Genomic DNA, 24,700 nt, shown 5'->3' on the forward strand with positions numbered 1-24,700 from the left:
CAAATTAGACTGCTAGAACAAATGGATGTGTTCATAAAGATTTGAAAGAAAGAAAATGTGATAAAGGGTGGAAACGGATGCTAAAACTTATAGGGCTGGCTGATATATCACATATTCACACCATACTTTTGCTAGCGAAACAAAATACAGAAGACAAACTTCAGTGGCAAAAATGGTGTTAAAGGTTGATAAGTTTCAATAATTTTTGTGAACTCTGATTCAATTTGTTTGCATCAGCATAAAATAATATTCAGTCTTCATTTGACATTTTTATATATTAAACATATATTAAAATCATGGTTGTTTTACTATATAACCTTTATAGCCCTGTTCCTTTAGTGAAAAACACTGGTAAACTTGATATTTTTTTAATTCGATTTTTACAATATTTTAGTTAAAATCTATATTTTACTATATTTATCTCTTGCCATACGAGAGACTGTCCATGAATTTTCAGAGATGGGTCACTAGGTCTTTCCCCAGCCCTCCCAATGACACACACACACACACACACAGACACAGGCCACTGTCCCACCCTGATAAAATTTACTGGCAAGTATGCATGCATAATATACAATAATATATTTCTTCTTATGCATTAGTCAAATTTGTTTGTTTCATCTTAAAATACATGATTATAGCATTACTTTTGTGTTAGACAGGTGGAGAGGACAAAGATTACTAAAACCCATATTGTATTTTCCAGCTATATGAGTTCGTAAGACATACACATGCCTGAAGGAGGGAATGTGATTGAGTAAAAGAGAGGCGAGAGCTAGGAGAAAAGCAGGGAAGAAAGCGAAGGAGAGGAAGTGTTGTCTGTGGAGGGGAGAATCAATCTAAAGGCTAACTCAATCCCTCAGCGTTATCTGGCTTGGTGGCGTGGGCCACGGGTCCAGATTGCAGATGATCTACATGCCTTTATGTAAGTGAAGCTAATCTGTCATGGCCTCGGGGAGCACTGGGGCTCCATCACTCTTACTCAGCCCTGCCAGTGTGGCCTCATAAACCACTACAGTCACGGCTAATGAAACATACAAGGCACAACACACAGCTGACAATCAGCTGAGCAGCTGATCAATGTGTCTCAGATAAAACTATAGATAGAGTCATAGATAGGACAGACAGACAGAAATTAACAGAAAGATAGAAGGATATATGGACAAATGGATACGGTCTATGGATGGACGAATGAACAGAAGGATAGACAGACAGACAGACAGACAGAAGACAGACAGACTGACAGAAAAACAGACGGATGTACAGACAGATGGATGTATGGACGGACGAATGAACAGAAGGATAGACAGACAGACAGACAGACAGACAGACAGATATACAGACAGATGGATGTATGGACGGACAAACGAACAGAAGGATAGACAGCAGACAGACAGAAAAACAGACAGATGGATGTACTGTATGGACGGACGAACGAACAAACAAACAGATGGATGGATGGATGAATGGATGGACGGACGGACGAATGAACAGATGAATGGATAGATGGACAAACGAACAGAAAGATAGAAGGATAGACAGACAGACAGATATATGGACAAATGGCTTTATGGAAAGATGAACAAACAGATGGATGGATAAACGGACAGAAAAACAGATGGACAAACAAACGGATGGATGGAGAGTAGATATAAATGAAATGAACAAGGATAAAGGGATTTATGGACAAATGGATACAGCATATGGATGGACGAATGAATTGATAGATGGATGGATGGACGAACTAACGAATAGATGGACGAACAAACAGATGGATGGATTGATGGATGTATGGATAGACAGAAATTAACAGAAGGATAGAAGGATATATGGACAAATGGATACTGCATATGGATGGACGAACAAACAGAAGGATAGACAGGCGGATGGATGGATGGATGGATGGATGGATGGATGGATGGATGGATGGATGGATGGATGGATGGATGGATGGATGGATGGATGGATGGATGGATGGATGGATGGATGGATGGATGGATGGATGGATGGATGGATGGATGGATGGATGGATGGATGGATGGATGGATGGATAGACAGACAGCAGACAGACTGATATATGGACAAATGGATTTATGGACAGATGAACAAACAGATGAATGGATGAACAGATGGAAAAACAAATGGATGGATGGATAGTAGATAGATAGAAATGAAATGAACAGAAGGATAAAATGATATATGGACAAATGGATACTGCATAAGGATGGACGAAGGAATTGATGGATGGATGGATGGACGAACGAACGAACGAACAGATGGACGAACAAACAGATGGATGGATAGATGGATGTATGGATAGACAGAAATGAACAGAAGGATAGAAGGATATATGGACAAATGGATACTGCATATGGATGAACAAACAGAAGGATGGATGGATGGATGGATGGATGGATATTTCAGAAGTTTTTTTTCTGGGCTTTAATCAAGTTCTAAATAATTCTTTTTGAGCATTAATTAGTTCATTCTTCTGGATCCCGCTGCTTGTGGATCTCTTAGGAATGCTAATACCAGTTCTACCATAGTGCTTATGCAGGTATTATTAAGCTTTTGTGAGAATAGCTTTTACTGCTTCTCTGTGAATACAAATCTAGTTGTGCTCCAGTTTTCCGACTGAATTTACCGAAGTTTCAATCTCGCTCCACTCGCACCTCTCGGCTCATTCCCCATTCCGCAATTAATTCAGTCATTTATCCTCCATCCCAGTCAAGGGCACGGCCCGAGATCTCTTAATTAAAGAAGAAAGAGGGAGAAGAAAAAGAAAGTTCTCGGTCTTCAAACGAAGCTCTAACTGGCACGCGCTTTTATCTGATCATTTAAACTCTCTTAACCCCTCTTAATTAATCCCAAACACACACTTCTGACATCCAGCGCTTGATTAATGAAATTAGCTCAGCGGAAGTCAAATAACATCAGCCTCGGACAGTGATAGCGTAACCCCAGGTGCAGCTTACGAGATCTGTACGCTTGTCTGAGGAACAACTGCTGCTGGGAATCGCAGATATGAGAAAGTGATGCAAGAGGCCTTTGTGCTGACGTAAAGCGAGCGCTTTTACTTCTGACGGTTCAGGTTGCACCATGTCATCCAGAAATGTTCTTGGGTTTGCATTTTTTCTACAAGATAACTTGAAAAAAGACAGTTTTTACAATATAATAAAATATATTCTTAGTTTAGGACAGATACTGTGCTTCATTTCACTTCTTTTCTTTATAATTCTTTTCATAATAAACAGGTGTGATGTCTTTCCATTGTGTCACTGAACAGCTTTCATCAGCCCAAATCTGGGATTTTTAAAAAACTCAGGCCATAGGAAGTTCATGATAGGCGGGATAGCGTCCGGTCACGTAGTGGTAAATCTGTAACAATAAAAAATGTAGATTAAAATAACGTTGAGCTTCAATAAAGCTATATATGATGACAAAGCTTTGTCAAACGCAGCTGCATTTAGCCTAATACATAAATAAAAGAGCTAATCTATATCCTATTCACCACAGGTGACCTGGGTCACGATGCCGCACTCCCTGAACAGTGTCTGTTTCCAGCCATAATGGATGGTAATTATCACTTTATCACATCTGAAGCCAGAATAGAGCAGCTTTGCGAGTGTGAAACAGTGTTGGTTTAATTACCTGGCGCTCGATGTCAGCTAACAGGCTACTTGCTCCTAGTCTGAAAAGGTGAGGATCGAGCCACTCGTCTCCGAGCTCTTCCTTCATCAGGGTCAGCCACACCACAGACTCCTGCGCCGTACGGATGCCTCCTGCGGGCTTGAAACCCACCTGAGGACCCACAAATGATCAGTCAAACAGCCTGGATGATTCCAGTTAAAGAAGGTGATTTAAGGGTATAATGGGTCCTTTACCTTATGGCCTGTCCTCAAGTAGTAGTCACGGATGGCCCGCACCATTACTATGGCAATGGGGTAAGTGGCATTGACTGACTCCTTGCCTGTTGAAGTTTTGATGAAGTCCGATCCTAGTGGTTAGAAAATACAAAGCCTTTTGACTACTGGCATGAAGTATGGTCCACTCTGATCCTCATTCAGGCAGAGAAAAGCCAACGTAGACAATTATTTTAATTTTAATTTGTAAATTTATATTGATATTTTGGAGGGCATGAAGTAAAAAATGTCAGGGTGACACAAATATATAATGAAAACCTTTTTAATTATTTGGTATTAACTTTATTAGAATTATTAATTTAATTAAAATATTACTCATTTTAAATATTGGAAACTCTTTTGTCCAAATTATCCAAAAAGTCATGTGGTGCAACCAACATGCAAAAAATAAAAATAAAAATAAAAATAATATATATATAATATAATATATATATATAAATATATATTGACAAAGGACAATACGTCTCTTAAAATATCAGATACTTTATGTACCTTTTTTGTGGCAAAATATGTTTAGTTAAGGTTGTTAAATGTCATGTCGAGTGACTCCCCAAAAACTATGATATTTATGAATTAATAATTCATGATAATTTTAAATGTTTTTCAAAATCTTTTTGAAAATTACGAAAATGATTAAAGGTCCGTTTACACCAAGGATGATAACTATAACAATAGCAATAAAGATATAGTTCAAAAATTGTTCTACATATAAAAGAATAGAAGAATCCACACCACAACTATAACAATAACGGCACAGAAAGAAGAACTATAACATTGAAGTCATTTTTTTTTTCCAGCTGATGAATGATAAAACCATTGACAGCCAATCAGAATCCATCCTGCTTTAAAGAGCTGGAACAGAACGATATCACGCAAATATAGTTATTGTTATAGTTATCTTTATAGCTATCATTTTTGGTGTGAACACTTATTCACGTATTCAAGGTGCAAGGAAAATATGCTTTTAATTTTTACTTAATGGTTGCACCACATGACAGTTAGAGTCATCAAGCTAAAACCTTTCTTGAAATTATATATACAAGATTTTCAAAAGCATATGAAACCAACATGAGAGTACATTGCAACGTGGTTTAATACATATGCATATTTCAGGTCACACTGGTCAGTATTTTAATTCTTCGTCAATAAAAGCCAAAAACTTGCATCTGACACTTGTTTGGCTCGGACTGACAGGTCAAAGTTCAATTCTTCAAATTAGAAAGTCCAGTACATTTTTAGCACCTCCATTCAGGCACTTCAGAGAGGCGTCAGATTCTGAACCCCCGACAGGACATTAGTCGCGAGGGCAGGGGAGGCTAGACAAGAACATATGGTCCCGTCGGCAGGGCTCAGAGGGTGTGCGTTCCTTCATCAATAAGAGCTTTCATTTCTCCCTTCCTCTCCTTCATAGCCAATTACGGTTTATCAGCGTTCCGATAAAAATAGAAGATAAAATGACGCTTCTAATGGATGAACCACAAACTGTGGACCAGCTCTAACCCCCAGCACCCGAGTCCCGCCTGCCCTTCCTCATGTCTAATGACTGTTCATTACCGCACAGAACAAGATGAACATTTTACAGTTCATTAAAGATACGTTCTATGTGTTTTTCCACTCTTTTCCCCACCGCTTCCCCTTTCCTCCGACACTCTTTCACTCTATTGCTCACTCTCTCCCTCAAACTGACATAATCCTTGAGATTCGTTCTGGGGAGTCTTAATTACACGATAATGGATAACGGTTATTAAACGCGGGCGACAGTAATGAAGCTCTATTCATTTGCGGCGGAGCGGGGGGACACTGCCGGAGAGCGTGGGAGTAAAATAGCTCCGGCGTCGCAGATTAATAGGTGAAATTATCATTCAATTTCAGAAACCTCATACGCAATTCATAGGAACAAGGGGAGATTAAGGAATGAGCGCGGCGACAAAAGCAATGCATTTTAATAACGATCCCTATCAGAGCCGCTGACAATTGGGTACAGTAATCGGCTTAATGTGCAATGGCTATTTAAGCATACAGTCACTGGCCTGCTCTGTGTGTGTGTGTGTGTGTGTGTGTGTGTGTGTGTGTGTGTGTGTGTGTGTGTGTGTGTGTGTGTGTGTGTGTGTGTGTGAGAGAGAGATCTGGATGCTGAGTGCGAAAAGGATGAGCAATGGCGCCACACTCTGGACAAAATATCAAACTTGCTTAAGGCAAGCATCACTTTTGGGGATTGATCATACCAGGGGGTCAGATTTAGCTGGTTAGCATGAGCAGTTAGTCCCTGCTGGTGGATGTTGTTACTGCACAGACACTAAAAAGTGTGCATTCTTCTGAGGCCCTGTCCCAAATGGCACCCTAAACACTACGAGTCTGCACTTTCGTGACGTAACGCCGCTTTGACTACTCAGGAAGAAGTCTCGCTTCAGCTCGCTTCAGCGCGGGCTCGGCAAAAGTGCGCATATCAACCACAAAGGGGGCGCTCGTGAACACCCTTCTGACACCTAAAATGACAAATGGGACACCCTACTCTCATGGACTTAATGGACACGTTCAGACGGCAGCCTTTATAAGTCCACAAGACTGAAAGTGCATATGAAGTGTGCCATTTGGGACAGGGCCTGACAAGGGTAGAACAATTAAACAATACGGTAAAATCAATACATTTAAATAATTATTTAAAATTAATTAGACAATAATGGATAAAGATCATTTAAATTATTATATATTTAAAAAAAAAACAGTTTTTCATTTTTAAATTAAAATTCCTTTTGATATTATTGGAGGGCGTGAAGTAAAAAATATCAGAGTGATAGAACTGTCCTATTATCATAATATATATATATATATATATATATATATATATATATATATATATATATATATATACACAAAAAAACATTTAATAATAATTATTTTCTGACTTCAGGACTACATGCAGTTCTGCGAATTAAAACTAAATGTTTCCTCTAAAATCTATGCTTAATGTCCTCACCTGCCATCATGGACACCAAGCTGGCCTTGTAAACGTTTGTGAAGGTTCCCAGCTCTCCCACTGCCAGGATGGTCTTCATATGGGCGTCTTCACAGGCCTCTCTGAACTGCCGGATCTCATCGTAGAGGGCTGAGGAGATCATTTAACAATGAGAGACACAAATGTTCACCAGCTATCAAAGTAGAACTGAAGAAAAACATACTTTGTGTACTTTTATTGTTCTTTTATATAAAGAAGTGTGATGGTTATGGCCATTGTCAGCTGATCAACAGCTTAAAGAGGACCTATCATGCAATTTTACAAAGTCTTGATTTTGTTTTTGGGGTCTACTAGAATAGGTTTTCATGCTTGAATGTTCAAAAAACACCTTATTTTTCACATATTTGACATTGTTGCAGCACCTCTCTTCCAAGTCTGTCAGTAACGCTCTGTTCAGTTCCTGTCTCTATGAAGCCCCTCCTTCTGAAAAGCTCAATGTGCTCTGATTGGCTGGCTGAATCATTGTGTTGTGATTGGTCAACCACTTGTCATGAATGTTTCAAAAAACTACTAACGTAATTCAACCAGGCCTTTTTTCGTGCATACAATGGGGTGGGAATTATTTAAATGAGGAATATTGTAACGTACATTCCCAGAAGAAAACTCAAGACTACAATCGAGGTGTTTCAGGGTGTTCAGAAACAGTGCTTGCTGATATGGAGAATAACTCTGTTTGGAGTGGACATTGTATCTTTGCAGACCTTTTTCATGCTCAAACAGCAACATCACACACTAAAGAAAGTTGAAATGTAAAAAAGCATAATCAGGACCCCTTTAAACCAACAGAAAACAGTCTGGTTTAAGAGGATTTTTTTGGTAGGAACTGTATCTGCCTGTATTCCCTGCATGTTACACACACCTGCCCATTGTCCAGTGAGTGCTAAAGTCCGGTTTATGACAATATCGATCTCTGTAGCACCATCCTTCACAGCCAACCTGACCTCCTCGAGACGGGTCTTCAGTGGCGTCTGTCCAGCAGGGAAACCAGTGGCCACTGAAGCAAAGAGAATGAGGTGAGGTGAGACAATGCGGTTGCACCCTCTCTAGGATGATGTCTATAAAAGGATTGAAATGTGTTTAAAGATAAGCAGTTTCAAATGTCTTACCAGATGCAACAGGAAGACTAGAGTTTGCTGCCTTCAGAGACTTTACAGCATCAGCCACCCGTGATGGGTACACACAGACAGCTGCAGTCGTGATTCCTGGAATCACACACGCGCACACACACACACACACACACACACACACACACACACACACACACACACACACACACACACACACACACACACACACACACACACACACACACAGTGTTTAAAGTCAAAGACATCTATAATTCATTTCATGCAAAGACTACATTTGAATAAATACATAAAAGTAAATAAAGCGCAAAAATACAAAGAAAACACTTCTGTTAACATCTAATGTTTATTGTGTTACAATTTTTTATTCAGTAAAAGGTTGAATTTAAGTTGTTAAAGTCACTGATCTCTTCAGCCAGTAACTGTCGGTGAAAAGAGCTTTATCTCCCTCTTGTGGGCAGATATACAGTGACACGCTTATGTTACTAAAACTGAAAACCATCAATACACTAAAATATTATATATAACAAAATAATTAACATTTATAAACTTTAATAAAATAAAATAATATAATACATAAAATATATACACTATCCATTAACAGTTTGAGGTCTTTTTAATGTTTTTTAAAGAAGTCTTATTCTCGCCAAGGCTCCATTTATTTGATTAAACATATAGTAAAAAAATATATATATTGTGAAATATTATTACAATTTAAAAGAAGTGTTTTCTATTTTAGTAAATTTAAAATGTAATTATTCCTGGGATCCCTGAAATATGCAGATTTGGTGCTCAAGATGTTTATATATATTATATATATATATATATATATATATATATATATATATATATATATATATATATATATATATATATATATATATATATTATTATATATATATATATTATTATATATATTATTATAAATGTTGAAAACAGATGTGCTGCTTTTTTTTGTGTGTAAACTGTGGTAAAATTTTTTAACATTTATTATAAATGTCTTTAATGTCACTTTAATGTCAGTTTAATGCATCCTCCTTGCTGAATAAAATTATTTATTTATCTCAAAAAAGAACAATCCTAATGACCCCAAACATTTGAACAGTAGTGTATTATGATACAAAATTAAGGTATAAAATATAATATAATATAATATAATATAATATAATATAATATATAATAATATACTATAAATTATGAAATATAATAAAGATAAATTTACAGAAAATTTACAGAGTTTTCAAGACTTTTTTTATATTTTTCATTAAGCGGTCATTAAATATATCAGTAATCTGTATGGATCCAAATTTCTGGAGTAATAAGTCAATTACTATGATCTAAAATGCTTCTAACAGTAATTTGTTTAATGGGTGTAAATGATTGTAAGTTTATTTTATACTGCAAACTGCAATATGAGTGACAGAAGATATAAGTGCACGGCACCAATGTGACAAATAAATACGTGTATATGCAAAACAGCGGCACCTTTGTCATGCATGTCCATGCTCTTCAGCAGATCGTGACGGATGGGCCGTGTGGCCTTCATACAGAGTCGATGGACATTGGAAGGTGTGTCGTCACCAGCGAGGGTCGTCAGATCGATGCATGTGACAGCCTTCAGCAACCAGGCAGCCTACATTATCAATGCAGGTCAATACAGATGGCATCAAGCAATAGGAGTGAGCATGTACCATAAATACTGTAAACAGTTTACCTGCCACTGTTTTTTGGCCACTTTGCATCCCTGGATCTGCTGGGCTCTTTTAAGAACAGCCTGAGTGTTGACTCTGACTTTTGACACCCATTCCAGATCTAAAATAAGGCAAGAATAAATAATAAAGGATGTTTTAAAAATCAGTTTAGTCTGGTTATTTCCCTCTGCTCAACTTGTGTCATGAGACACATGAGTCATGTGAAATTCATTAAGGGTATTTTATTTACAGTTTAGAATCAACTGTATATAGAGAAAGAAGAAAGAAAACCAGAATAACACTTAAGATTAACTACACAGGCCGTATGAAGGTAGAATTATAAAAATAGTGAGTTTCAACTGGTCAGATTGAGTTAAACATTAACCACACATAACACGAAGAATATAACTTACGTTGCACTTTACATGTTCAATGTATAGCTTAAGTTATATCACTCTGTCTGTTGCTCATTAGTAGCTTGCAAAGAACTTTAATCTCTGTCTTCTGTCCTTTTTAATTAAATGCCTGTCCTATCACGTGAAAAAGTAGCGGTATTAATTAACGTTAAGGTTTTTTTTTTTTTTTTTAACCAACTTACCAAGATGCATTCCTGGATTTCTTGCGGACATGGTGCAATATAACTCACTGGATGAAATTAACTTTTAAAAATCGGGTTGATTTGTCAAGTAGCAGCTCTGCACAGCACTCAATGACAGTTTTCACGATACTGCACGTCTTCCGGGATTGCTCGTCACTGATACACCGACGCAGAACACTTCAAGCCAATCATTTCACCGCTACGCAAGGCGTAGAGTGATGACGTTTTTTGTATTTATTAACGTGTGAGCACTGTTATAGCAGAGGGAGTTCCTTTACAATGGTCTTATGTTATTGAACATTTATAAAAAAAATAATAAAAAAAGGGTCTTTACCGTTAAAATAGAAATAATCGACTTATTTTGAACAAAAGTATAGGTTCTCTTTGACAAGAGTCTCTAAGATTGTTTTTTCTTGACACCCCCAAGAAAAGCAGAAAAATGCACAAATAATTTGAGTAAAACCCTGATTATTTTGATCAATAACACAAAAAGCACTCGATGTGCTGTTTTCATTAACTTTATGGGTATTTTAAATTTACCTACAAACAATATATTAAAAGAGATGAAAGCTGCACATTAGATTTGAGAAACAAGATGACATTTAAGATGAGAAACATGAGTGTATGTTTAATATTCATAGATCAAACATGCAATTGTGCTTGAATAAACAAAAAAGGCTGCTATTGTTCAGTCTGATTTATTAGGTGATGTGATGTTAGACAACCATACTGAGCTTTTGAAATAAACCTGTCACATGCTTCAGGTTTAAAATAAAAAGTGAAATTATGCCAACACTTACAACATTCAGTCAAACCTCAAATGGATTTTGAATTGAGCCTTAATGGTTTTTAAGGTATACTGAATTGTGAAGTCTAGAGTCAAACAATTGCTTCAGCCCTAATAGATACAAACGCTGTGATTCATATTATATAAACGTGGATATTTAAAAAAAAATACTGCATAACATGTTTTTATCTTAACAAGTTTGCCAGGAAAGATAAAAACATAAGTGACTTTAAAATGATACGGTAATATACAAGGATGAGTTATGACTTTCATTACAAATATGGTCTTCATATTTGGTCTTCAAAATTGCACTTCAGTTTCAGATTTAAGCCTTCTTTTACTCAATTGTTATGATTTAAGAATTATACTTTTCAAAGGATGTCTAGCGGAAATTAGAGCTCACACATCTCTTGCACAGAGCCATAATATATTACAAGATATTGTTGTTCTCAAGGGTGAAACTAGCAAATTATTCATAATTATGTAAAAAGCTAATTCAGGTTTATCCAAATCCTCTGAAAAGCCAAATAACATGCACATTTGGACTGATTTAGTTCTTTCCGCTTTGGCATGTTGGGTCTGAGAATGACCCCTCTAAGGCTTTTCAATGTGAGGATGTGAATCGTCTCGGAAGAGCTGCCTGCCGTGGGTTTTGGAGCTGGGACTCGTAATGGACATAAGATTCAGTCTTGAGCTGCACAACGGAGACTCTTCTGGAGTGGTTTTCTGAAGCAAGAGGAGATCACAGAACGTTAAGCACGTTCAGCCTAAAACATTCAGTATACGGCTTACATTTCCAACGATATCACTTGTTGTCTATGGATGGAGTGCCAATTTAGCATATTTTGATCCTAAATGAATTTATAATCATACAAATTCTGCACATCCAAGAAGACTTTAATAATAAAACTTCAAAATTTAAGTTTTAGTAGTAGAGAGAGGAGAGGGGGAAGAGACTGTGAAGGGAAGGAAATGCAGATAAGACAATACTGAGATGTGATCTACTCAGTGTAATTGTGTCTCGGATGAGGGTGCTAATTTTGTTCAAATGTTAATTTCCAGAAAAGTCTTTTGTTTTCTTAGAGAGAAGCCCTTCTCTGGGTCCAGACATCTTGACACTAGCTTTGACAGTTGGCATTTTTCATAATGCCATTGCACCAATAAAGCTTTGAGCTCTGGTATGACATCTTAATGATCAAATATCCAGTAAAATTGTTTTGTGATCAATTACAAAATAGCACATTGTTTGTCAATCATTTCTAAATGCTCTAGTGTATGTGTTACCTTTGGTAGTTTAGTCGGCGTACTGCAGGTGTCCACATGAATCAGCCGTTTAGAGCCCCTGCTGCTTTCATTTGGGGAAGAGCTGATCGTCTCTAACAACGATGTATCTTCAACCTGATTGGATAATTCGGACACATGTTCATTCTGCACCATGCTTGGCTCATCACAACCATCTATGGGCGACCAAGAGTAGGTTTGACTGAATGCCATGTCATCTTGTAAAGAAATATTGGATGTTTGATGTTTTTTTCCATTTTCTTCCTTGTAGAGGTGTCGAATACATGAAGGCTTTGTGCTGGAGAACGACTGGGGGAGGCTGGGGCAATGTGGAGCCACGGGTGTGGACTGTGAAGGCCCGAAACTGTGGTTCACAGGGGTCTCTACTTGACTCTGACTGCAGGCAGACTGAGTCAAAGAGTCTTCAGGATCTGGTTTGGCAACTGTTGTTTTGACGAACCAGCACAATCTAGTGTGACGTGGGGTGATCCATTTCTTGATGGCTCCTTCTATGTCACTCTCTGTACCCACCACATACACTCGCTTCTGACCGCGTGTCACTGCAGTGTATACATGCTGCCAGTTTTGAGCAATGCTGTCTCCAAGAACGTACACAATAGTTTCAGACTCTGAGCCCTGAAGTGAGAAAACAAATAAGCAATTTGCATGAAGCAGAGACAAATGCTGTGAACAGGGCCGTAGATGAACAAAGAGCATCGATACCTGAAAGGTGTGAATGGTTCTTGCCCAAGCATGCCGCAGTTTACACTCTTTCTGTAGTTCTCTGTAGTCACACTTCACCACGCGCCCATTTACATCATCTAGTGTCAGGTAGCGTCTATTTTTTCCTCCCTCAACTTTCTCAACATCCTGGGATTGGTATACAATTACAAGTTAAACCAACTCAGGTTAAGCGTTTTGAATTTAAAAGCATAAAAATAATTTTGAGATTATCAATAAATGCATAAATAAATCGATAAATAAAACTCCAGTACATTATCAATAAAGAAAATTTCCCCATTGCACAGGCGCTCTTTCTTCGCCTGTTCGTCTCGTCTCTGTTTTCCACCATTATCATGGGAAGATCTGTCATAATCATGTGAAGCTCCGACAGTCACATCTCTCCTCTTCTCCTGGTCTAAGACATAGCCATTCTTAGTGCAGCAAACTTTATCCTTTGTTTGAAAGTTGAATTTCTTTTTGGAAGTCCTGTAATTAAATATTAAAACAGACATAAACTTCTAAAAAGACAACCTATGGAAGTGGAATAAAATAAAGTGTCATGCTTATTTATTTGTAAGAAAACTAACTTTGTAATATGCTGAGAATAATGCTTGCAGCAAAGCTCATTGATCAACTCACAGTCTTTCCTGTGAACAATAAAAACAACAACTTTAGCAAACTCAGCATTTTCTTAAAAAGCTTGACATCTCAGCATAGAGTGACAAAGCTAAATCTGTCTTACCTCCTGAAAGCCACAAATTGTGACAATTTATCACTTTCCAGTCCAGGACCTTCCTCAAGTAAGAATTTAATGGCATCCTGGAGGTCTAAGCAGCAACAGAAATTTGTTGTTATTGCTCAATGTTAGATACATACCATTTTGCTTGACAGTTATTTGGTGCCTCAACAACGCATTTGATTTGTAATTAGGTTTTTATTCATAATTTACCATATCGGTATTGGCCGATATACAGTGCCCTCCACAATTATTGAACCCCCTGGTAAATATGATCAAAATTGGCTGTAAAAAAATAAATCTGCATCGATTATCCTTGTGATCTTTCATTCAAAAAATGTGCAAAATTCTAACCTTTCATTGAAGTAAAAGAATTGAAAGTGGGGGGAAATCACATTATGAAATAAATGTTTTTCTCCAAAACATGTTGGCCACAATTATTGAAACCCTTTTATTAAATACTTTTTGCAATCTCCTTTTGCCAAGATAACAGCTCTGAGTCTTCTCCTATAATGCCTGATGAGTTTGGAGAATAACTGACAAGAGATCAGAAACCATTCCTCCACACAGAATCTCTCCAGATCCTTCAGATTCCCAGATCCATGTTGGTGTTTCTCCTCTTCAGTTCAGCCCACTCATCAGGTCAGGGGACTGAGACGGTCATGGCAGAAGCTTCATTTTTTGCTCCACAACAAATTTTTGTTTTGATTTTGATGTTTGTTTTGGATCGTTGTCCTGATGGAAGATCCAACCACGGCATATTATAAGATTTCTAGCAGAAGGCGTCAGGTTTTGATTTTTTATCTGTTGATATTTGATAGAATCCACAATGCCATGTATCTGAACAAGAAGTCCAGGACCTCCAGCAGAATAATATGCCCACAACATTAAAGATCCAATGGTATATTAAATTGTACACATGGGGTACTTTTTATCCTTGTGTTCACCAAACCCATCTAGTGTGTTTGCTGCCAAAAAGCTCTGTTTTAGTCTCATCTGACCACAGAACCCTGTGTTGTTTGAAGATCCAGTCGTGTCTGACAATTAAAATTGCTGGAATTTGTTTTTGGATGAGTGAGGAGTTTTTTTTTTAAACCCTCCCAAACAACATGTGGGGATGTAGGGGTTGTTTGATAATTTTTTTTTTAGGTTTTCTGACCCTAAGACTCAACTAATCTCTGCAATTCTCCATCTGTGATCCTTGGAGAGTCTTTGGCCACTCAAACTTTCATACTCGCCGTGCATTAAGACAGTATAGACACACGTCCTTTTCCTGGCAGATTCATAACATCTTTAGTTGGTTATAACTTCTTAATTATTGCCCTGATGGTCAAAATGGGGATTTTCAATTCTTTAGCTATTGTCTTACAGCCCCTTTCTAGTTTGTGATGCTCAACAATCTTTTGCTGCGCATCAGAATTGTATTCTGTGGTTTTACTCATTGTAATGGATGATTAAGGGGATTTGGCCTTTGTGTTTCCTCATATTTAAACTCCTGTGAAACACGAAGTCATAGCTGGACAGTTTCATGTTCCTAGTCACCCTGGTGTACTAAAAAAGGTAAATATTAATGGGAATATACTTCAGAGATATTTCACTCGTAAAAAATTCTAGGGGTTTCAATAATTGTGGCCAACATGTTTTGGAGAAAAACATTTATTTCATAATGTGATTTCCCCCCACTTTCAATTCTTTTACTTCAATGAAAGGTTAGAATTTTGCACATTTTTTTAATGAAAGATCACAAGGATAATCGATGCAGATTTATTTTTTACAGCCAATTTTGATCATATTTACCAGGGGGTTCAATAATTGTGGAGGGCACTGTATGTTAATTTTTAATGTTCTCATTATTGGCCCAATATTTTTTTTTTTACCAATATATATTGAAGCCGATAAATAATGGATTATTTCCTTCAGCTGAGACATTTCAGATGCGTAGTGTTCGCCATGGTGGTTTTAAATTGTTTGAAACATGATTGAAATCAATTAAAAAAAGAAATATATAGTCTGTCATATAGGCTACATTAAATTATATTAAGAAGATCATTATAAGTGTGTGCTTGGGACATGGCTTTTAATAGTGAGACTTTTATTTTCGTAATCAGGCTCTCAAAAATTAAAAATTTTGATTTATCGGCCAATATGTCGGTTATCGGCTTTCAAATATAAAGAATTATAGGTTATTGGTATCGGCCAAAATTTTCATATCGCTGTGCCAAAAAGTTGCACTAAGGTGCTTATGGGGGAGTAAATGGTATTGAAGGTGGCTGTGTAGCCACCCGAAGTATCAAATGAGTCACAGACAACAGTAAAGTGTATTTTCAGGAAAACCTGCAGTACAATAGACACACAGGAGCCCACACAAATGTCCTGAGGACAATACAGTGATTGGTTTCCTTTTGTTATTCAGATTGTCTGGGCCTTCAGGTTCACAGTTTTACTGCAAAGAATGTTCTTCTGCAGCACAGTGACAGAGAAAACACCTCACATAATTCTTCTCTTCCTGGATTCAAGCGTGCCGCCATCTTTAGAATATTGTCATTGAACTTCCGTTTTTGCGGTCGCTCTGTATATCTCTATGGCATCGCTGTCGAGGAGTAATTAGCTGGTGAAGTGGATTTTCTTATTGTAAAGTTAACAAAAGTTATCATGAGGATTGTAATGTTTAAAGCAAGAGGCTTAACAAATGTCAGTAGACTGGGAAGATTTTAAACGAGCCGTTCATTCATAAATATGCAAAATCGCTGTGAAAATACAGACCGGAAGACAAAAGACAACGAGCGCAGCGCTGAAAAGGGGCGGGGCTACATAAGGTCTATACAAATGTTGTGAAAAGAATAAAGAACATTTTTTAAAAGTAAATTACAATTTTTTTCACATATTTCATGACTGCTCACTTACCAAAAGAATAATTTTCCCCACTGATTTTGACAAATATAAACCTTTTGTCAGATGGCACAGTGGAGGGTCTCGCCATTTTTATGGTGGCATCAAACTCCAGAGGACTGTAAAGCTTTTGTTTGCCCATCTCTGCGATGCTGAAATATTATGGAAATAAAAGCAGTATGATTAATCATCATAATGTCATTAGGATTGAGAACATTTGTACAAATTACATATTTGTACATAAAAACATATACACACAGCCAACAAACCAATAAGGAACCAAGGAACTAAGTTCCTCATCAAACATTACAGAGTACAAGCTATCTGCTCACAGTCCAGCGTTTCTGACGATGAGCTCAGACTCGGCACGATGGTTGGTCTTCATCTCAATGGCCCACTGGACCTTCTTGAGGCCTTCAAACAGATCGTACAGCGTGTTTCCAGGCTCAATGCTGGGCAGCTGCCTCACATCTCCTGCAGACACAAAATAGTACTTAAGTACTTAAAACTGCAGAATATGTCACTGATAAATACATTGCAAATACACCCTGAATGAGAAACTATTATACATGCAATATCTCTACCCAATATAATGAACTTCTGGAGGTCTGCATGCTTGGTAAGCAAGCTGAGAATGGAGTGAAGGATCTGAACAGACACCAGGCTCCCTTCATCGACCACCAGCACCCGCACCTTTGAGAACTTCCAAACCTGAGGATTTCCACTGGGATCTTTTTCTGTATTCATGAAACTCCATAAAACCTGAAAAAAGGGAGCTGGGGTTAACCATGTAAATATGTGTGTAATTAAAAAAAGGTAACAATAGCAACTGAGACACCTATATTCGCTAAAATCGAAATGAACAGTTTGGAAGACATATTGGAAAACAGAAACAATCAACACTGACAAAGCTTTAATTTAATGTGCTTAATTTATTGTTAATCAAGTGTAAGTATAAAATATTATGTAATGCTCTGTGAAGTTATGTAAATGTAACTCTTGTTAAGCATTGTAGTGCTGTTATGAAATTTTATGTAAAGTTATACAATGCTTTAGACATTACATTCTGAAATGTTATGTAATGTACAGTGAAGTTATGAAATGTTATGTGATGTCTAAGTCATGCAATGCTAAGAAATATGTAAAGTTGTCATGTTTGCATTTTTGCATTTTTTAATGTTATGTAAAGTTGTGAAATAAAAGGTTATGTAATGTCATGTAAAATTATGTTATGAAATGCTATGTAGTGTAAAGTTGTGTTTAAGTTATGTAACATTACATTGCATAACATTACATTATGAAATGTAGTATAATGTAAAGTTATGTTATGTGAACTATACCTGGTGCATAGTATAAGCAGTTAAGCCAGTTCTCTTTTTAAGAAGTGAAGAAGCTCTCCCTGTAGGAGCAGTTAGAAGAACTTCCACAGGCTTTTCATCACTGTCACTCGCCTCACTTTTTTTCTTCTCCTCGTGTGCGTCTGACAGCAGCCCATTACCGGACCCCTGAGAGTCATTCTGAAAGACCTCACAGGCCTTCAGCACCTCTTCCCTGTCACTCGTCTGTTGCTCCATGGCCGCCTTAAACACCAGGCTGACCACTGTAGTCTTTCCACAACCTCCCTTCCCACTGATCACGGTTACTGGGTTGGCGCACATCATTTCTGCTGCTCGCACCTGATCGGGGTCCAACTCTATAGTAGACGGATCAATATCCATGTAGGTGGAGTCATCTGAGTCGTCCGAGTCTGAAGTGTGACTTTCCTCTTTAATAGTGAGCTTTGTAATTTCAGGTGAATCACAACGTGTTGCCGTTCCTCCGTTGTGGACCATGCTTGAAGTATCAGGCTGGGCGAAATCAAGAAGCATCTGCTCACACCCGGCCTCCTGAACTATGTCATTTTGGGCTGCTGAAATGGATATTTTTGCATCAGCCTTAGATTTCCTCATACTGCGTTTTTCACAAGCCTTTGCTCTTAATCGATCCAGCTGCGCTTTGCGAAGAACCTTCCTCACATCCAAGTGGATCTTCCAGGGTTCTCCCTCAACCAAGCTCCTCAAGCATTCGGCAATGCCTTTCTCATAGCCGAAGAGGTTCCTAAGTGCCACCTTTTCGACTTCCCTAATCAGCACCCCCTGTTTCTCAAGGAAATGCAAAGCATTCCAGGCACCCTCATATCCGGTCTCAGGCGATATCTTATCCTGCAACATCTGCCGGTCGGCATACGTGCTTCCAGTGGCTCTGCAGTGTCTTTTCAGTTCCGCATACATGAGCAAGGAGTCACGCTGGAGCACCGGGATGCTAGAAAATAAATTACAGTCTTTGAAGGCCTCCACTTTTGCTTCACACCGGATCAGATGCAATTCTTTATTCATAATCTGTTGAAAAAATATTCATTAAAGGATATCAAATAGTGAAGGAAATAATGTGAGCTTTAGATTTAGAAACCAAACAACAAGTGTCCCGGGAAGCAATCTTACATGGTTGAAGCCCAACTTCCATACATCAGTCTTAATGAGCTCCTCAAGTTTGGCCAATACAATTGTATTCTTCTGCTCTTGTGCAGTAGGATCATCTTTTTCGGAAGTTCCCGGCAAGTTTTTCATTCTTCCTTTGCTGATTATCTCCATAAATTGACCCGGTAGTAATGTTGGCAAGTATTTCATGATTCCAGGGTACAAGCTGGCGACTTTCACGTGTGTCCAAGCGACTGTGTTTAAAGACAATTAACAAGAACAAGGTTTGTGATTATGATTTCGGTACCATTATTTTAATCACTTTTTTCATAGTTATTATATGTGCAAAAGTATATTTTAGATTTAGATTAGGTTAAGGCTTAGGAAATTACCAGCATTTGTGAGGTTTTCTGTAGCTATGTTTCCATCCACCAATTTTATGCACATTTTGGGATATTGCATTAAAAATATCTGGATGGAAATGCCAAGATGCGCATAAATTCTAAAAATGTGAGTAAAAAACGTATGCAGTCAATTGAGGCGGATACATTATTAATATGAAAAGAAGACATGCGCATAAACTATGAAGGAAACACATTTACCGAATACACTTTACAATAAAAAAAAGAAAAGTAATCATATGCTTCCCAAATTGCAGAGACTTCCATTTTTATTACAGATATTTTGCGCCAATTTCCCAGAAAGTGAAGATTTTTTTTCTCTTTGGATGGAAATGCTGCATTATTCGCAAATGTTTTATGTTATATTCTAATTCTGCACATATGTTAAATTCGCCACTTTGGATGGAAACATAGCTTGTGTCTTTGTTTTACGATAAAACATTTTTCAAAATGTTGCTAAATATAATATTCTACCAAAAATCACTTCAAAAGCAACTCTGATATTGTTTTATGTGTTATGCATATTATACAACTAGACATGCTATACATTTTCCAACCTGAGAAATTGACATGTGCCTTGAGCTGTTCAGCCACAGCTTTATTCTCAGGCGATGAATCTTCAAACTCCTGCAGGACGTCCAGCACATTGACAAGCTCCACATGTCTGTCCTCGGGCAACCACTGCTTGAACTTTGTAACATGGTCAGGATGTGCTCTACATGCTTTAAGAAAAAGAGACACAAGTGACTGTCCCTCTGATCTCAGATTGGTGCGGAGGCTGTAGGAGGGATAGCCTTTGACGAAAGCCTTGTGTTTGCCTTTGCGAATTTTGCAGGTTACTTCCCACCAGGGATCACAGAGGAGAAAACGGCCCTCAACCCAGTACTTCTTTTTACCGGCCATGAATGACACTACAAAAGAAAATAAGACATGCATGAAACATTAATAGTTCGGTCCATAAACAAAAGCTATGTCTATAAACAAAAATTCCAAAAGAAAGTTAACTGTAAAAATAAGCTTTATGTCTCCTGTAGGAGTGAGAAACAATGGCTAGTTGATTTTAATTGAAACAGTGTAAACTGTAAAAATGGTTTGACATAGTGTGAACTGTACTAAACATGATTGTTTTTACTAACAACGATGTAATCTATAAATAGTGCTGGGCGGTTTGACCAAAAATCAACATCACGGTTTTTTTCTAAATTATACCGGTTTCACGGTTTTTACCGGTTTTTTTTTTTTTTTTCCAAGCATGATGGGTGTTAACCACATTTTCTACTGAGTGAGAGAGGAAATACTGCAGTAGATTTACTTATAATGCCCTATTTTATTGTCATGAGTGAATATTATAGAAAAAATCCACACTAATATTAATAATACAGGTTTGCAAGGCTGTTTACAAAGAGGTGCCAGCAGGACGCGCTTTAGGAGCGGCAGAAACAGTGGTTTCCCCGGTAACGGCTGTACACAAAGCAGCAACGCTCATAAACACTGCTTTATCAGGAAAGATAAAGAAAGATTCAATCGTAATAACAAAGAAACTTTTCTAAAGACCGTCAGTTCACTTCAGATACGTTAATACAGTATAAAAACACGCGCGCCGCGAGAAAAAAGACACTCTCACCCCCACACGTCTCGTGCCCATTCTAGTCAATGCTTGTGTTTCAGATCGAAGCTTCCCAGAAGCGGCTCTCCGCGCCGCTTCGCTAAATATAGGCGCCTAGTCTATTTTGACGCACCGCGTGGAGGACGGAATAAAACCTTGTCGCAGCTGTAATGCGCCGCAGACGTGTGTTGTAAATGAGGGGTGAGACTGTGTCGCGCAGCGCCGCGTTCCGATTAAAGCGACATACACCGGTATTGCGGTATATTAAAAATTCATATCGTAACAAAAATAAACACCGGTATTCGGTATGAACCGGTAAACCGCCCAGCACTATCTATAAATATGTAAATATGATTATTTTTCCTTGTTAGTGTAAAGTGTAAACAGGTTATTTAGTAACTATGTAAACTGTAAACAGGCTTACTTCAAAAATATTATATTATTGTAAACAAGCTTAGGCTACTTTGTAACTTCTAACAATGAAAATTAAATATCGCTTCATATGGGTAAGTGATGTTAAAAATTCATAATTTTTACATGATCATTTTTATTTAAAACTCAATAACAATTTAAGAAAAGAATTTACAATTTTAGAAAACATAATGCTTGAAGTTGCAAAAATGTCCTACAAAAAAAAAAATCATATATTAATATTAATGGCCTATTACTTGACACGTCACATCAATATATAAAATACTTTCGATATGTAGTACAAAAAAGGAAGTTTTTATTTAGGTCTATTCAAATGTTATGTTTTAATTTCTCTCCGTAAAACGTAAACTATGGTTACTTTGTTTCATACCGCAATGCAAAATACAAACATGGCCGCTTTCTTGTGAAATGAAATGGTTACTTGTACGTTACCAATGTGAACTGAAAACATGTTTTTAGGTTTACTGAACACATTACTATGTTTACTTGTTGAGTGTGTCTGAGGTGAGTCTGCTGTTCTGCAAACAATTTTAGATCTGCTAACTTTGTGTTCATTAAACCAAAAAATAACCAAAGGTTAATGTTGTTTTACCTTCTTTTGACGCTGGCACGGAAGATTTAAATACGTTTGCCCCAGATGAGACAGAGTCCATCTCTTTCATGTCAAGAAATTCAGGCTGTATGTCCTCCTCTTCTTCATCTTCACTTCCTGAAACATCATCTTGGTTTGACTGGACAACCTCATCTTCTGGTAAAATGTAACCAATTATGGTTTTTAATCCGGCGGAGGGACTTTGCAGCGCCATGTTTACTAATGCAGTCCGTCTATGGTTTGAAGATGTGTCTACAGTTCGCGGGCGCGGTTCAATTTTGGTCTCGTGAGCTATGCTCGTGAGTCATGACTGTAAACATGATCAACCACAGCCAATCATCACACAACACCAAAATAAAAGTCCGTTCAGTTTATGTGCTGCTTCCTGTCAGTGGAATCACTAGTAAAGGGAACTGTCACACCTAATTAGATACTACATCATTTATTGTAAAATATTAACCTTAATTAATATTAACCTAAATAAAATAAAAAATATATAAAGTACTGCATATTGTATATAATGTTAGACATGCTATTACATGCTCCATGCTTAAAATAACAATAACAAACAGAAAATGCCATTAAAAAATAAGATTTTCTATAGTCAAAATTAAGTACGTAGAGTTTAAGGGTCTAAAAAGAGCTGTTGGTGTATTTTATGTGGATTCATATTAAATAAATTATTAAATATACATTTAAATATGGCCGTGGTCACATTTGCAGGATCCACAAGAAAACAGGGGCTCGTTCTTCGTAGGTCGCTAACTCAGTTAGCTGGATTTGATTGTTGACGATTTGGCATGATCTTGGATCGTTTGGTTCTTCGAAGCTCATCCTGGACTTGCTGTCATAGCAACAGATGCGCAAGCTCAAACCTGCACGGGAGCCGCATAATTATGAAGGTAAATCAGTAGCAAAACTCGAGAGCACGTAGATATGAACTTGAGAACTTGTACAATAAATATTCGTACTTGTACATGAACATTTACACTCACAGCTCAAATGTGAAAACCTGTAAAATAAAAATCTGAAGTTGAATGTTGAAATTTGCACTCGCATACAATAGTCACAAACCTGTATTCTGAATCTGAAGCTGCAGACAAGTAGACACAAATGTGTAAAATGCCATTCACAGAAATACAACGACAGACACAAACTTGTAATATATATTTTGCGTTTAATCTTACATTCACATTCGCGGTACAACCTCAATTAGGCACTTGCAACTTCTCAAATCTGTCACTGCAAATTCAAATTTCGCGCCTTGACTTTTGCTACTCTTTTCGCGATATATCAGGTGCAAAACTAACTTGTGCACTTGAAACTCAGAGGCGGTGAGAGAGAAAGGGGGGCGGGAGGAGGGGGGGGTCAAAGGAGCCGTTTTATTGGTTGGCACCTAGCCAATGAAATGGGACTTCGATGATGTCACGAAACCCACGTGCAGTGAAACGCTGTTAGACTGATATTAAAAGAAATAAACAATATTATCAAACTCAGTAAACACCATGCTAATAATGCATACTACAGAAAAGCAGATGAGCACAGAATATGAACACAACGCGTTTAATTGAGACAGTGGTATTAAAAGACCAAACTCAGGAAACACCATACAAACAAAGCACACAGAAAAGCACAGAATATGAACGCAACAATTGTACATTTTCTTCCCATAGAAAACCAAGAAAACGCTTAATGAGGCTTAATGGATCAACAGTTATATATATTAAAAAAAAAAACAATAACAAAAAACATAATTCGTTGCATTATTAATAAAACACAGGCAGCAAGTTTATTTGAACTGAACACACATTTGCTTTCTTTCGTCATATTCTGTGCTCATCTGCTTTTCTGTAGTATGCATTATTAGCATGGTGTTTACTGAGTTTGATAATATTGTTTATTTCTTTTAATATCAGTCTAATAGCGTTTCAGTGCACGTGGGTTTCGTGACATCATCGAAGTCCCATTTCATTGGCTAGGTGCCAACCAATAAAATGGCTCCTTTGACCCCCCCCCCCTCCTCCCGCCCCCTTTCTCTCTCACCGCCTCTGAGTTTCAAGTGCACAAGTTAGTTTTGCACCTGATATATCGCGAAAAGAGTAGCAAAAGTCAAGGCGCGAAATTTGAATTTGCAGTGACAGATTTGAGAAGTTGCAAGTGCCTAATTGAGGTTGTACCGCGAATGTGAATGTAAGATTAAACGCAAAATATATATTACAAGTTTGTGTCTGTCGTTGTATTTCTGTGAATGGCATTTTACACATTTGTGTCTACTTGTCTGCAGCTTCAGATTCAGAATACAGGTTTGTGACTATTGTCTGCGAGTGCAAATTACAACATTCAACTTCAGATTTTTATTTTACAGGTTTTCACATTTGAGCTGTGAGTGTAAATGTTCATGTACAAGTACGAATATTTATTGTACAAGTTCTCAAGTTCACATCTACGTGCTCTCGAGTTTTGCTACTGATTTACCTTCATACT

The 24,700-nt window shown here is 37.5% G+C and overlaps 2 protein-coding genes across 3 annotated transcripts; both read right to left on the reverse strand.

Annotated features, from left to right (window-relative positions):
• Positions 1-524: 524 nt before the first annotated feature.
• dera (deoxyribose-phosphate aldolase (putative)) lies at positions 525-10,479 on the reverse strand. The gene is made up of 9 exons (XM_081362722.1): positions 10,314-10,479; positions 9,739-9,836; positions 9,510-9,657; positions 8,046-8,141; positions 7,799-7,933; positions 6,901-7,029; positions 3,885-3,997; positions 3,652-3,801; positions 525-3,378 (listed from the first exon to the last, which is right to left on the reverse strand). Exons 1-9 carry the CDS (start codon positions 10,342-10,344, stop codon positions 3,322-3,324), a joined length of 957 nt encoding a protein of 318 aa, XP_081218848.1. The 5' UTR covers positions 10,345-10,479; the 3' UTR covers positions 525-3,321.
• A 447-nt stretch (positions 10,480-10,926) lies between these two features.
• On the reverse strand, positions 10,927-22,593 carry helb (helicase (DNA) B). Of its 2 annotated transcripts, none has more exons than XM_081363384.1 (13): positions 22,217-22,593; positions 20,144-20,497; positions 19,210-19,439; positions 18,070-19,107; positions 17,314-17,491; positions 17,062-17,203; positions 16,745-16,881; positions 13,847-13,931; positions 13,692-13,751; positions 13,377-13,590; positions 13,105-13,251; positions 12,385-13,017; positions 10,927-11,826 (listed from the first exon to the last, which is right to left on the reverse strand). In XM_081363384.1, the coding sequence occupies exons 1-13, from the start codon at positions 22,428-22,430 to the stop codon at positions 11,695-11,697; spliced, it is 3,564 nt and encodes a 1,187-aa protein (XP_081219510.1). In that variant the 5' UTR covers positions 22,431-22,593; the 3' UTR covers positions 10,927-11,694. The 2 variants fall into 2 exon arrangements, with proteins under 2 accessions (XP_081219510.1, XP_081219511.1); XM_081363385.1 differs by lacking the exon at positions 22,217-22,593 and adding an exon at positions 21,211-21,355 and having other exon boundaries at positions 10,994-11,826.
• Between the last annotated feature and the right edge of the window lie 2,107 nt (positions 22,594-24,700).

Source organism: Scardinius erythrophthalmus, assembly GCF_964197995.2.
Source record: "Scardinius erythrophthalmus genome assembly, chromosome: 4".
NCBI lineage: Eukaryota > Metazoa > Chordata > Actinopteri > Cypriniformes > Leuciscidae > Scardinius > Scardinius erythrophthalmus.